At 42.3% G+C, this 15,132-nt stretch overlaps 2 protein-coding genes across 16 annotated transcripts in view; both read left to right on the forward strand.

Annotated features, from left to right (window-relative positions):
• DMBT1 (deleted in malignant brain tumors 1) overlaps nt 1-2,045 on the forward strand; it is a 32,219-nt gene extending 30,174 nt beyond the window's left edge. For all 11 annotated transcript variants that reach the window (XM_075612120.1, XM_075612128.1, XM_075612127.1 and 8 more), the window contains 2 exons: nt 9-400; nt 925-2,045. In XM_075612120.1, the coding sequence (XP_075468235.1) occupies nt 9-400; nt 925-1,180 (648 nt within the window). In that variant the 3' untranslated portion in view covers nt 1,181-2,045. The remainder of the gene's footprint in view (nt 1-8; nt 401-924) is intronic.
• A 7,621-nt stretch (nt 2,046-9,666) lies between these two features.
• Nucleotides 9,667-15,132, forward strand: part of LOC142501763 (cubilin-like) — a 99,980-nt gene continuing 94,514 nt past the window's right edge. For all 5 annotated transcript variants that reach the window (XM_075612115.1, XM_075612117.1, XM_075612116.1 and 2 more), the window contains exon 1: nt 9,667-9,732. In XM_075612115.1, coding sequence (XP_075468230.1) covers nt 9,669-9,732 — 64 coding nt within the window. In that variant the 5' untranslated portion in view covers nt 9,667-9,668. The remainder of the gene's footprint in view (nt 9,733-15,132) is intronic.

Below are 15,132 nucleotides of genomic sequence, written 5' to 3' on the forward strand. Positions count from 1 at the left end.
ATTAACAGGGAAAAAGAGACACAATCGGTTATTCAAACACAGTGCGTGGTTACCATGCTGATCAACCGATAATCCACAGCAAAAAGCTAAGTTTAACCATGAGATGTCAAATGTACCAAGACACCATGGTGGATACTATGTACCATGCCGATGACATCATCCAGAATAACTTAACCCAATACGGCCTCTACTCTGCTAACCTGACCTTCTACCGGTCTCCCAATTTCATCCACGCAGTGTACTACCAGTCTACATATAATGTGCAACTCAATCAGGACTTGTACCTTCAGGCCACGCTGCAAAGCTCTGACTCTGCTCTTACCTTGTTTGTAGAGACGTGTGTGGCTTCTCCTGACCCCTGGGGCTCAACAACAGATGCTTACTTTGTAATACGTAACGGGTAAAAGAAAATGTAGTCTGTTTTTGTTTCTGCTCTGTCTGACTGTTAATGTAACTTCCATTTTCTTTTCTTTACGTCTGGACTTTCTGATCACTTTTTGGGGCTACGTATGAAGTGGTGCAATTCTGGGACCAAACAAACTGCACCAGATGTATCGAAGAAAAAAATCTTATTGATTTTAATGGGATTTCTTTCCTTGATACATATGGTGCAGATGTTTTCCCCATAATTGCACTTTCCCTTCGTACATAAGCCCCTTTGTGTGTCACTCATGCTCTGCCTCTGATCCTCAGTGTGGCTCTCCTGTAATCCTGATTCTGCGGCTGACCTGCTAGTGTAATTGTGGGACTAGTATAGCAGGTTGTAACACCAACTTCTTGTGCGGAACTTAACTCTGTCTCTCCAATAATCTCTTCCTGCTAACCCTGCCTTTGCTTGTATGGTTCTGTGACCTCACTGTATTGATCCCAGTTATGTTGCTAAATCTTCCACTGGTAAATTATGTCTTTGTTTTAATCTTTCAGGTGTGTCAAAGACCCCTCCTATCAAACGTACAATTCTCCCCACCCGAACACGGTGCGCTTTGGATTTAGTGCCTTCGGGTTCCTCCAGCGCTATTCCACTGTGTACCTGCAGTGTAAGATGATCGTATGTGAAACACATAGTTACCCCTCCCGCTGCAGCCAGGGCTGTATCAGAAGGCGCAAGAGGGATGCTCTATCATCCTACCATGAAGTTGATGTCGTGGTTGGGCCACTCAAACTTATGAAACAGAAATAATAGATCCCACAAGCAACAATCTGGCTACACATTGTATTCCTTCTCCTGCTAGTGATCTCTGTGCTAGGCGTTGTTCGACTTCCAACTCTTTTTAGCTACACAAATGCTCAGTGAGATATGATATTTATACTCTCTTTCTGCTCTTCTCTGTATCTGAACACCTCACATTCACTCCTCTCCATCCTTACAAATATTAAGCCGTATTACCACATATTAATATGTTTTGAAATGAATGTAACAACACTTTAAAAAGTAATACTGTCTTGGCTTTCGTCCAAGCTCTCATTAAGACGTCTAAAAGTGCCGACCCATTTACTCCATATAAAAATATTTGGGGCAAGAAGTATTGTTGCTCTATGGGACACCTTCTGTGCTAGAAGACACTTTGTGTCCAACTCAAGTGAATGGGCCATAAAAGCGATCATTAATAAGCAGTCTTACTGCATAAGACACATTCAGTGCCAAAAGATGTCACAACCCAGTCCCTTAAATGAGCGATAGTGGCATAACTTAGTAAATAAGGACCATTATCTCAGAAGGTTCTATATATGAGAGCTCTTCTTAAACAGCGTTACTGTATATTCCCCTTGTTGGAGATTGGCTCATGATTTCTTTTTTCTAATGTACTGTAGAGGTATTTTTACAATCGGCTTGTCCACATTAAAGAAGAATAACTTGCTGTCACCTCTGGCTGTGTGTGGGGTCAAACCCTTCCTTGTTGGAGGAGACTGGAGAGGCATAGCCATATCTAGCTACAAGTAGTGTCTTTGCTGCTTACAATGAAAGTCTGTTTGCATGATTGTGCTGGATCCTATAACCAACCACCTGTGTTATCTTGAGATGAATAAAGTAGTTTAGTACAGCATTATTTGACTGGTTGCCTTCTTCATGACCCTGTTAACGAAAGGGTTTCCTGGTATAGGAAACCTAGTAAAAACAGAAGTGACAAACGAGTCACTGCGATATTGTTTCTATTGTTACAACCCTATTTGGAAATTAGCTCGTGCAGAATCTCTAAATAGAGATGAAATATTTGGACTGAACCGGGAGAAATGTTTGCCATCTTTTATACCAAGGAAAATTCCTCTCCTCTATTATAACGGTAGAGCACAAATATCCTTAAAAGCTTTAGTGGGAGATTATTCCAAACTTTTGCTTCTAAGTAGCTTAAACATTTCCATGGGTTAATATAGTTTTTTTTAACATAAATTGCTGAGCAACCATCGTATAGAAAAATATAAAAACTCTTTAATTAACACATCGCAGGCACCAACATTTGGGTAAACCAAGGACCTTCATCGGTGGTAACGTCATCAATACAATTTACGAAGGAGTTGACGTGTCCCGTGTGGATGGCCACACATCGGAGCCATTTCCTTCTTCAAAGGGCCGGTTACATAGATGCATCACATCCTAGATTTCGAATCTATACTTACATTAGAATAAGTCTCCTGATCGGGGTGATAGTAATAATGAAGGGTGATTAGGGTCTTCCCACCAAGTTAACTGGGGATTGCAATTAATAGCATGACTTGCTGTCCCTAGCGACGTGAATGAAGGAGCAAAAGTCTGCGGTGCCCGGGACAATGCGTGCCACAATGGATCTGCGTTGGGTCCATGCTTCTGAACGGGATTCTGTGTAAAGTAAGAAGGCCTCATTAAGCTCAACATGGAAGAATCAGTGGAGTAGGCATCACCGTTTAACAAGAAATAGAGAAACAACATCGTGCAGTATAAAAGTTCATTAGAAAGAGCAGCAGAATCATCCTTCAGCTGACAAAGTATCCAAGTGTATGCCCCAACATCAAGTCACACAGACACTAAGGTGGAAGACTTCTACCATGAAATCAACCCACTAATTAGCAGCATTAATATTTTTACGCCACTGCTATTTCTGCATTACCTAACCCACTTACCTCCCATGTAAACACTGAGTAATAGTGACCGCTAATTCTGAGATTGTTTTCACTGTTTGCTGAGCGCTCGATCTTTGCTGCTTTAGAAACTTTCTCCATCACACGGACACCAGAATACATCTTTTTACATGTTTTCCCCACGATTCTAGTGATCATTTCTCACAAATTTCACTTATATTTCCATAAGATGGGATATTTGGGGTTTTGTATATATGTTTGTTTTTTGTGTATCTTTCACCAGTAAAGAAAAGACCTTTCGATTTTCGCTATAACTGACTAATGCATTTGTGCCTGTCCTGACTAATCTGTTCCTTTTAAGTGCTGGAAACCACCTCCACTTTTTTATTATTATTCTGGAGGGAATTGGGCCTCCTCAGTGTTCCCTCTGCACCTGTATCGTTACATATCTTTATTCATTATTCTCAGAGGTTGTGCTGACTGAACAATATATCTTAGATTATTCTAAATGTATTGTTCTATTGATCTAGAGGAAGATAAAACCTCACTGACACAATTGCATATTAGAGTATGTCTCCTAAGGGGAGTGATGGCAATCAGATTTCTCTATGGATCAGCACCCTTTCTGATTTGTAACATTTTGGCATATTGCTGTATACCTTTCCTTTCTAAAAATATGTGGACAAAAATATTTGCAGTATACTGCAACACTTCACAACCTCACTGGTAACAATCAAACTCGGCTTCTACACACATACTGGCATGAACCAGTAAATCAATTGTTAATTTGATTTTCACATGGGAAAGTGGCGTTTATCTTACTTTCACATAGCAATGTACTGATAATATTTGAGTTTTGCTGATAAGAGGCTGGCACAGTGTTCCAGGGGCTGTTAGGAGGCCAGACAATATTTTTTGGCGAGACTTGTGTTTTATCTTGTGTCAGAGCGTATGCATTAGTCATAGCATTGACACGAGAGGTAGAGTTTGTGTTGTGTGAGTGATACGGTTTTCTATTCTGCTATATTCCTGGAGTTATTCCTTACTTCCTTTGGGATGTAATTCTGATGACATTTCATGCCATGTAACTAGTGTCTGAGCATGACAAATAACATATAAGATAGTGAATTACAGTGTTACCAGCACATACTGTACATTGTTCTACAAAGCACAGCAAATCGAAATTTGCGTTCTGATGATGAATATATTGTTTATTACCCAATTACACTGGTACTGTAGTTTGCAACAAAAAAAACCACTGTACCAAGCTACCTACGTATGCAATAGAAAATGGAAGATACCAACCCATATAAAGGAAACTTAAAATAAATAAGTCAGTCTTTCTGTTATTCTAAGACCTGACTTTACATGTTATTCAAGATTGGTTTAAGAAGATCGAAGATCCAAAGATTGATCTTGTCATTTTAATACACAAATATAAATTATTGTGGTGATTACTAATCTTATTTACATAGTAACATTCTAGTTAAGGCTGAAAAACGCAAATGTCCACTGAGTTCAACCTTTGTTGAAATGTAATCGGCCTTAAATTCCCCTGTATGTTTCTAGTTAGTAAAGCTTAGAATACTAAACTACTGTAATACAGAAGCAGCATTACTGTGGACATTATTCTGTTTTCTGTGACTAAACTGGATCTTGGTCCTAGGCTACAAGAATCCAGCCTTTGTGTTATGGAAGACAATGACCACTAACTCCCTCCAAGACTGGGAGGACTCAACCAGCCAAGGTTCTGTGTACAAAGACAATGCAAAAAGAAGGCTTGTAGTCAACCTGCTAGAAATGAAGGGTTTAATTCACCATATTGTGAGATTAAACCTTTTCACTTGAGGGGTTTGCTGAGTATAGCATTAACATCGTTGAGCCTCAATGCACACTAAGCGTGGACAAAAGAACTGCCATGCACTCCATGGGAAAGCTGTGATAGTGACATTCTAAACTTTGGCTGGGGTTGCAGTAACAGATGAAATGGTTTAAGCCTTTGACAGCCACTCAGTCTGATTTAGTTTTTCCAGGAAACAGATTATTCCACCTGCAATCCCTGCAGGGCTTCGATCTCTGAATGAAGCAAAAGCTGAGAATTTGATGCTTGGATCCAGTCCAAGCCGTTGGTGTAGCAGAGTCAGATATTCTAGTAGAGAAAAGAGTACAAGCTGGATCCATGTGTTTTTATTAATATTTAAATCATATTTTCAATTGTACAGTAACGCATAGTACAACATGAAACTACTTTTATATAAGTACAGAAGTTACTGATGTATTATTACTATCATACACTTGCAATAGCAAAATCTGCTGAGTCCCTGTATGTAGATTTAAAGTGCTAACAAACTTTGAAATGTAAAACACAGTATGTTAAATGTCCTTAATTACGTATTTTCTATAGATTTACTCCAGCATAACAGAATTCAGCATTCTTGTTGTTGCACACAAAAATTGTGGTTATGGTGACCTGAAGTGCTTCATACCAGCTTTCCAGCTCCAAGACACTTTGCGAGTATTACCTGCTGACCGGAGGATAGAGAGCTGTTCTGTGTTTGCTGTGAGATTATCTTTCTCAATATGCACAATTATTTATTATCTTTGTGAATGTACCTTAACTTGTACAGGTAGTCTTCTGTTATCCAACGGAATCCGTTCTGGAAGTAGCGTTGGATAGTGACACCGTTGTAAAGTGAGTCCCATGTTAATCAGTGGAGGTGATCGTTGGATAACGCATTCTGGCGTTGGATAGCGCATTCTGGCGTAGAAAAACAGTGGTTTAGCTTCAAATAAGAGTTCTAGGTAGACAACCAAATGAGTACCCAGCTGGCATGCCACTTTTAGCTTCCTATCCAACAGAGTGTGATACAGCTGTTAATGTGAAGGGGAACAGAATGAGTGAAATAACTTAGACATGAGAGAACGCTGTGCATTATGTCAGAAGAAGTGAGAGACAGATCTCATGCCGCATAAAGGGACGCAGGTGAGAAAGCCTTGAAACGTACAGTAAAAGATGAGCAGAGAATGTCTACCTTATAGTGGGAGAGGCAGTGAGAGATAGCCGTGTCATTTATAGTGAAGGACACTGTTCATATTTTATAACTGGAGCCCTCTTCCCCCCCCCACCCCCCTCTGGAAAATGTGCTGCTAACGGTGTATTCTGTGGCTGCTGTTCATACCTGAGGTAAACAGGAGGCAGATCTCCTCGATGTTGTGGGGAGGACATCAGGATAGGCTCACAATGATTCCTTAGTGGTCAGCGCCTCCATTCCAAGGGGGTCCTTATAGTGCAGGATGCACCTCATGGACACTTCTTTATCCACTATGCCATGCTTCAAGGACTACACCAGTTTTGGTATGACTGAGGTTTATTGTTAGTATAGTAGGTACATTCATTGGATCATATCACTGTACCCTATCCCCTTCAGGACTAGGCCTCAGCCACTTCTCTCATAGAGGAACTCCTCACTCATTAGAGGTTAGAACAAGAACTCCTTCATGCTCTGGTGACTACCCCAGAACTGCTTTTAGTGTCTGCACTCTCTGAAATCTATTCCAGAACAGACTAAAACTCACCCTCACTGCTCTACACTATATAGAAGAGCACCCCCCTCCTTCCCTGGGGAGTGGCTAGTAAACTGGCCTATTCTTGTCATAGGCCCCCCCTTACTACAGTAACTGTATGCTCACAACTTTATTGCTCAGGCCTGCCGAACAATATAACAACATACACTGAACATAGAGCAGACCCCATATGAATCATGCCCACACATTATGGGAACTTACACGGGAACCAAGGCCAGGGAAGAATAGTCCAAAGGGACTTGGCTACATAACAAATAGAAAAGCTGCGTGTGAGAGAAAGGATGGGGGGAGGGAGAGAAGGGGGTAACTAGCTAACAGAGAAGCAGAATGGAGTCATGGTGTATAGAGGGAGAGAACCGTGCATCTCATCGCAAGAGAGGAGCAGGAGGAGAGATAGCTGTATTGCTAGTCTAACAGTTAGATATGTTTTCATAGTATATGAGCCTACTGTACGGCTTCTTGCAACTGCCTATCGCTAGAACTACTGTTCACTTTGAGATGTCCAGCTCTTTCACTATTAGAACCTACATATCTTGGTCCATTCACTGAACTGCCCAGCATAATTTCCACCACACCCCATAGATGACAAGTACTAGCAGTGTCAGGTCCCCTGTTCCTGGCACGTAAAGGGAACAATTATCTATGCTCAGGGAAGGAGATAATATGATGTTTACTGAAATAACACCTCTCAAAGGAAGATTTGTAGGCTCCTAACAAAGCTTCACATAGAGAGAAAAGGGCAATCAGCCTTGTGTCAACACAATCTGTAACATTTCCTCTTTTGTAGGGACAAACATACAAAACAGAAGTTCTCTAAATATTGTTATGTGCCAATATTTTTACTGGATATAAAGCAACAGACATCTTAAATCTACAATAAAAAACGTAGTTTAATACAGTTGTCTTTACATTTAAAGGTCCAGCATTGTTACGGGGTTATCAGATCACCAACCTTTACATTTCCTGATGTGTTTAGCAGCATCACTGAGAACGCCTTCAGTTTCATTACTAATGTACCAGTATGTGATTTGGGTGAGCGTCAGGAGGCTCCAAGCCACATTTCCATTTGTGTTCCTGGGAGAAAACCAGGTTGCTTTGGGGTATTCACAGTCCTTGGATAGTGGTACCCTCCATAGTAGCCAAGTAGACAGGAGGCTACCAACTGGATTGGGCTAGGTAGCCAGGTGGGTATTAGTCCTTTTCCCTGGACTTCTCTGAAGTAGCCAGAGGACTGTTACCACCTCCCTGGACTGTTTCTTAGGTTCAAATTGAGTCACTCACACAGACTACAAGAGCCTAGGATTGCTTTGCCTAAGTGGCGTCCGGGAGGACAGTGAATTATCTATTTTCAGGAGTATTTTCCCCCTTTTTATGGTATCTGTTCTGGGTGTTGGAATATGTGCCGTTATACCCACCTTTAAAAAATCCAACGTTTATTAGCTCCCAAGTCTGGCTAGTTGTGACCTGTGTCTCAGGGAAGCCCTTGGGCCTATGCAACGGTTGTGCCACCCTATGCTTTGTTTTTGAGATTTTTGACATTTTTCCTAGACAGTTGATGGTGCCTCCTATGTATGTATACTAGCGTCAATCTTGTTGTTTAGAGTTGCTTAGCAACCAGAAACGAGTCCAACGGCCCAGGACTGAGGAGCAATAACGACGTATATACAGTGATGGAACTCATTCCACTAGCTAGTTGCTGTTGACTTATTATCGATGTATGATGTCAATGTAGGAATGCAGACAGCACTCACCCCACTAGAAAAGCGGAATCAATAACAGGTGATAAGGTGTGCGCGCGAACAGTGGTGTAACTATAGCCTAGCACGCCCCAGGTGTCCCTGCTCGGTTGGGGGGGAAGGGGGCCGTGGGGACTCAGAAATGGTTCAACCGAACCCGGATGCAGTTGAGTGGAGGAAAGGCGACAAAGCTGGCGAGCTCTCTCTTACAGCCGACTGGGTTCTGAGTGAAGTGTAAGAGAGATGGCACAAGGGCTATCTCCTTTCCTCCCCTGAACTGCATTCGGGTTCGGTTGAACCATGTCCGGGTCCCTGCGGTCTCGCGGGATGGCTTACATAACTTCTCTAAATAATACTGTGTTGTCACCCTGTACTCAGTATTGATACAAATCCTCCTTTACTGGAGGTTAATATACTGTAGTTTTACTCATCAAGAACCTTCCAGCTCCTGCACTACAGACCTTCACTCCACTCCACAGGCCTTCACTCCACTCCACAGGCCCTCACTCCACTGGCCTTCACTCCACTCTACATGCCTTCACTCCACTCTACAGGCCTTCACTCCACTCCACAGGCCTTCACTTCACAGGCCTTCACTCCACTCCACAGGCCTTCACTCCACTCCACAGGCCTTCACTCCACTCCACAGGCCTTCACTCCACTCCACAGGCCTTCACTCCACTCCACAGGCCTTCACTCCACTCCACAGGCCTTCACTCCACTCCACAGGCCTTCACTCCACTCCACAAGCCTTCACTCCACTCCACAGGCCTTCACTCCACTCCACAGGCCTTCACTCCACAGGCAAGCACCACTTTTAGAAGCAGTGATGTCCACTGTGACCAATGGAACCAATTTGCTTCACTTTGTCTCATTTGACATAAATCCACTCAGTCATTTTCATGGTGCTCCTCCTAAAATGAGAGCCATGGTTTTTATTTTAGAATCATGTATCTGAATTTGTTTTTGCCAAAAGCAGAGTTTAGCTCTTTACTCTCACAGAGGCAATGCCTTACAGTCTCCTATTTCAATTAAAAGAATAACAACGTGAATAACATATTGCTGTGTATAACATGCCTGACAATAAGCATGCTAAATGCAAAGCCATATTAGCTATGTTTGTTTCATGCGTCTGAGTAAAATGTGCCCCTGCAGAGAGTTACCTGCATACCTGCACTGTGCCAGCTTCCTGGTTATTTAAAGGTGAATCAGAAGCTGTCATTCCCCCCCCATGAGGCATCACCTAATATATATACAGCCAGCTCCAGTGTCCTGAGACATTCATCAGCCAGCATGGGGACTGTGATCCAACCCCTGTGCTTTGTGCTTTTTACGTGGCCTCTGCTCTCTATGACAGGTAACGTGTGACTAGAAGTGTCAGTGTCTGCAGTTAGGGGGTAGGCACTTGCAATGAGATTTCTGTAGCCAACAGATTCTGGGTAGAAAGAGAAACAGTACACAGGTGGGTAAAAGGTACCCATCATGTGTCTGGGAGATAATGCAATAGCAGCTTCAGCATTATACAAACTGACAGGTAGGCTGAGACGAAGAAAGACGGTGGATACATTGATAAGGAAGCTAAAGTAAGGGCTTGGACAAATGGGGTACTGGTTACGGTGTCCAATATATCTTCAATTGCACAAAGGTTCAGGTCTTGTATAGTGGCACAGAGTATAACTACTGTACTTTTCTTTTTCTCCCCACTCTTCCAGTGCCAGTTTAATAATCCCAAGATCTAAAACGACAAACTAGAGTTATTACAAAAAGTAATGAACCTGTTGCAAGGGACAGTATTGCTGTAGAAGTATTACACAGCCTGTTGCATGTGACGGTATTGATGTAGAAGTATTACACAGCCTGTTGCATGGGATAGTATTGCTGTAGAAGTATTACACAGCCTGGTATATGGGACAGTATTGCTGTAGAAGTATTACACAGCATGTTGCATGGGACAGTGATGCTGTAGAAGTATTACACAGCCTGTTGCATGGGATAGTATTGCTGTAGAAGTATTACACAGCATATTGCATGTGACAGTATTGCTGTTGAAGTATTACACAGCCTGGTATATGGGACAGTATTGCTGTAGAAGTATTACACAGCCTGGTATGTGGGACAGTATTGCTGTAGAAGTATTACACAGCATGTTGCATGGGACAGTATTGCTGTAGAAGTATTACACAGCCTGTTGCATGGGACAGTATTGCAGTAGAAGTATTACACAGCATGTTGCATGGGACAGTATTGCTGTAGAAGGATTACATAGCCTGTTGCATGGGACAGTATTGCAGTAGAAGTATTACACAGCCTGGTATGTGGGACAGTATTGCTGTAGAAGTATTACACAGCCAGGTATGTGGGACAGTATTGCTGTAGAAGTATTACACAGCCTGTTGCATGGGACAGTATTGCAGTAGAAGTATTACAGAGCATGTTGCATGGGACTGTATTGCAGTAGAAGTATTACACAGCCTGGTATGTGGGACAGTATTGCTGTAGAAGTATTACACAGCATGTTGCATGGGACAGTATTGTTGTAGAAGTATTACACAGCCTGTTGCATGGGACAGTATTGCAGTAGAAGTATTACACAGCATGTTGCATGGGACTGTATTGCAGTAGAAGTATTACACAGCCTGTTGCGTGGGACAGTATTGCAGTAGAAGTATTACACAGCCTGTTGCATGGGACAGTATTGCTGTAGAAGTATTACACAGCCTGGAATATGGGACAGTATTGCTGTAGAAGTATTACACAGCCTGTTGCATGGGACAGTATTGCTGTAGAAGTATTACACAGCCTGTTGCATGGGACAGTATTGCTGTTGAAGTATTACACAGCCTGTTGCATGGGACAGTATTGCTGTAGAAGTATTACACAGCCTGTTGCATGGGACTGTATTGCTGTAGAAGTATTACACAGCATGTTGCATGTGACAGTATTGCTGTAGAAGTATTACACAGCATGTTGCATGGGACAGTATTGCTGTAGAAGTATTACACAGCCTGTTGCATGGGACAGTATTGCAGTAGAAGTATTTCACAGCATGTTGCATGTGACATTATTGATGTAGAAGTATTACACAGCATGTTGCATGGGACAGTATTGCTGTAGAAGTATTACACAGCCTGTTGCATGGGACAGTATTGCAGTAGAAGTATTACAGAGCATGTTGCATGGGACTGTATTGCAGTAGAAGTATTACACAGCCTGGTATGTGGGACAGTATTGCTGTAGAAGTATTACACAGCCTGTTGCATGGGACAGTATTGCTGTAGAAGTATTACACAGCCTGGAATATGGGACAGTATTGCTGTAGAAGTATTACACAGCCTGTTGCATGGGACAGTATTGCAGTAGAAGTATTACAGAGCATGTTGCATGGGACTGTATTGCAGTAGAAGTATTACACAGCCTGGTATGTGGGACAGTATTGCTGTAGAAGTATTACACAGCCTGTTGCATGGGACAGTATTGCTGTAGAAGTATTACACAGCATGTTGCATGGGACAGTATTGCTGTAGAAGTATTACACAGCCTGTTGCATGGGACAGTATTGCAGTAGAAGTATTACAGAGCATGTTGCATGGGACTGTATTGCTGTAGAAGTATTACACAGCCTGTTGCATGGGACAGTATTGCAGTAGAAGTATTACAGAGCATGTTGCATGGGACTGTATTGCAGTAGAAGTATTACACAGCCTGGTATGTGGGACAGTATTGCTGTAGAAGTATTACACAGCCTGTTGCATGGGACAGTATTGCTGTAGAAGTATTACACAGCCTGGAATATGGGACAGTATTGCTGTAGAAGTATTACACAGCCTGTTGCATGGGACAGTATTGCTGTAGAAGTATTACACAGCCTGTTGCATGGGACAGTATTGCTGTTGAAGTATTACACAGCCTGTTGCATGGGACAGTATTGCTGTAGAAGTATTACACAGCCTGTTGCATGGGACTGTATTGCTGTAGAAGTATTACACAGCATGTTGCATGTGACAGTATTGCTGTAGAAGTATTACACAGCATGTTGCATGGGACAGTATTGCTGTAGAAGTATTACACAGCCTGTTGCATGGGACAGTATTGCAGCAGAAGTATTACACAGCATGTTGCATGGGACAGTATTGCTGTAGAAGTATTACACAGCCTGTTGCATGGGACAGTATTGCAGTAGAAGTATTACACAGCCTGGTATGTGGGACAGTATTGCTGTAGAAGTATTACACAGCCAGGTATGTGGGACAGTATTGCTGTAGAAGTATTACACAGCCTGTTGCATGGGACAGTATTGCAGTAGAAGTATTACAGAGCATGTTGCATGGGACTGTATTGCAGTAGAAGTATTACACAGCCTGGTATGTGGGACAGTATTGCTGTAGAAGTATTACACAGCATGTTGCATGGGACAGTATTGTTGTAGAAGTATTACACAGCCTGTTGCATGGGACAGTATTGCAGTAGAAGTATTACACAGCATGTTGCGTGGGACTGTATTGCAGTAGAAGTATTACACAGCCTGTTGCATGGGACAGTATTGCTGTAGAAGAATTACACAGCCTGGAATATGGGACAGTATTGCTGTAGAAGTATTACACAGCCTGTTGCATGGGACAGTATTGCTGTAGAAGTATTACACATCCTGTTGCATGGGACAGTATTGCTGTAGAAGTATTACACAGCCTGTTGCATGGGACTGTATTGCTGTAGAAGTATTACACAGCATGTTGCATGTGACAGTATTGCTGTAGAAGTATTACACAGCATGTTGCATGGGACAGTATTGCGGTAGAAGTATTACACAGCATGTTGCATGTGACATTATTGATGTAGAAGTATTACACAGCCTGGTATATGGGACAGTATTGCTGTAGAAGTATTACACAGCATGTTGCATGTGACAGTTTTGCTGTAGAAGTATTACACAGCCTGTTGCATGGGACTGTATTGCTGTAGAAGTATTACACAGCCTGATGAACGTGAAAGTATTGCTGTAGAAGTATTACACAGCCTGTTGCATGGGACAGTATTGCTGTAGAAGTATTACACAGCATGTTGCATGGGACAGTATTGCTGTAGAAGTATTACACAGCCTGTTGCATGGGACAGTATTGCTGTAGAAGTATTACACAGCCTGTTGCATGGGACAGTATTGCTGTAGAAGTATTACACAGCCTGTTGCATGGGACTGTATTGCTGTAGAAGTATTACACAGCATGTTGCATGTGACAGTATTGCTGTAGAAGTATTACACAGCATGTTGCATGGGACAGTATTGCTGGAGAAGTATTACACAGCCTGGTATATGGGACAGTATTGCTGTAGAAGTATTATACAGCCTGTTGAATGTGACAGTATTGCTGTAGAAGTATTACACAGCCTGTTGCATGGGACAGTAATGAGGTGGAAGTATTACACAGCATGTTGCACGGGATAGTATTGCTGTAGAAGTATTACACAACCTGTTGTATGGGACAGTATTGCTGTAGAAGTATTACACAACCTGTTGTATGGGACAGTATTGCTGTAGAAGTATTACACAACCTGTTGCATGGGACAGTAATGCTGTAGAAGTATTACACAACCTGTTGCATGGGACAGTATTGCTGTAGAAATATTACACAGCCTGTTGCATGGGACAGTATTGCTGTAGAAGTATTACACAGTCTGTTGCATGGGACAGTATTGCTGTAGAAGTATTACACAGCCTGTTGCATGGGACAGTATTGCTGTAGAAGTATTACACAGCCTGTTGCATGGGACAGTATTGCTGTAGAAATATTACACAGCCTGTTGCATGGGACAGTATTGCTGTAGAAGTATTACACAGTCTGTTGCATGGGACAGTATTGCTGTAGAAGTATTACACAGCCTGTTGCATGGGACAGTATTGCTGTAGAAGTATTACACAACCTGTTGCATGGGACAGTATTGCTGTAGAAATATTACACAGCCTGTTGCATGGGATAGTATTGCTGTAGAAGTATTACACAGCCTGTTGCATGGGACAGTATTGCTGTAGAAGTATTACACAGCCTGTTGCATGGGACAGTATTGCTGTAGAAGTATTACACAGCCTGTTGCATGGGACAGTAATGCTGTGGAAGTATTACACAACCTGTTGCGTGGGACAGTATTTCAGTAGAAGTATTACACAGCCTATTGCATGGGACAGTATTGCTGTAGAAGTATTATACAGCCTGTTGCATGGGACAGTAATGCTGTAGAAGTATTACACAGCCTGTTGCATGGGACAGTATTGCTGTAGAAGTATTACACAGCCTGTTGCGTGGGACAGTATTTCAGTAGATGTATTACACAGCCTGTTGCATGGGATAGTATTGCTGTAGAAGTATTACACAGCCTGTTGCATGGGACAGTATTGCTGTAGAAGTATTACACAGCCTGTTGCGTGGGACAGTATTGCTGTAGAAGTATTACACAGCCTGTTGCATGGGATAGTATTGCTGTAGAAGTATTACACAGCCTGTTGCATGGGACAGTATTGCTGTAGAAGTATTACACAGCCTGTTGCGTGGGACAGTATTGCTGTAGAAGTATTACACAGCCTGTTGCATGGGATAGAATTGCTGTAGAAGTATTACACAGCCTGTTGCATGGGACAGTATTGCTGTAGAAGTATTACACAGCCTGTTGCGTGGGACAGTATTGCTGTAGAAGTATTACACAGCCTGTTGCATGGGATAGTATTGCTTTAGAAGTATTACACAGCCTGTTGCGTGGGACAGTATTG

This window comes from Ascaphus truei, chromosome 8 (genome assembly GCF_040206685.1).
Source record: "Ascaphus truei isolate aAscTru1 chromosome 8, aAscTru1.hap1, whole genome shotgun sequence".
Lineage (NCBI taxonomy): Eukaryota > Metazoa > Chordata > Amphibia > Anura > Ascaphidae > Ascaphus > Ascaphus truei.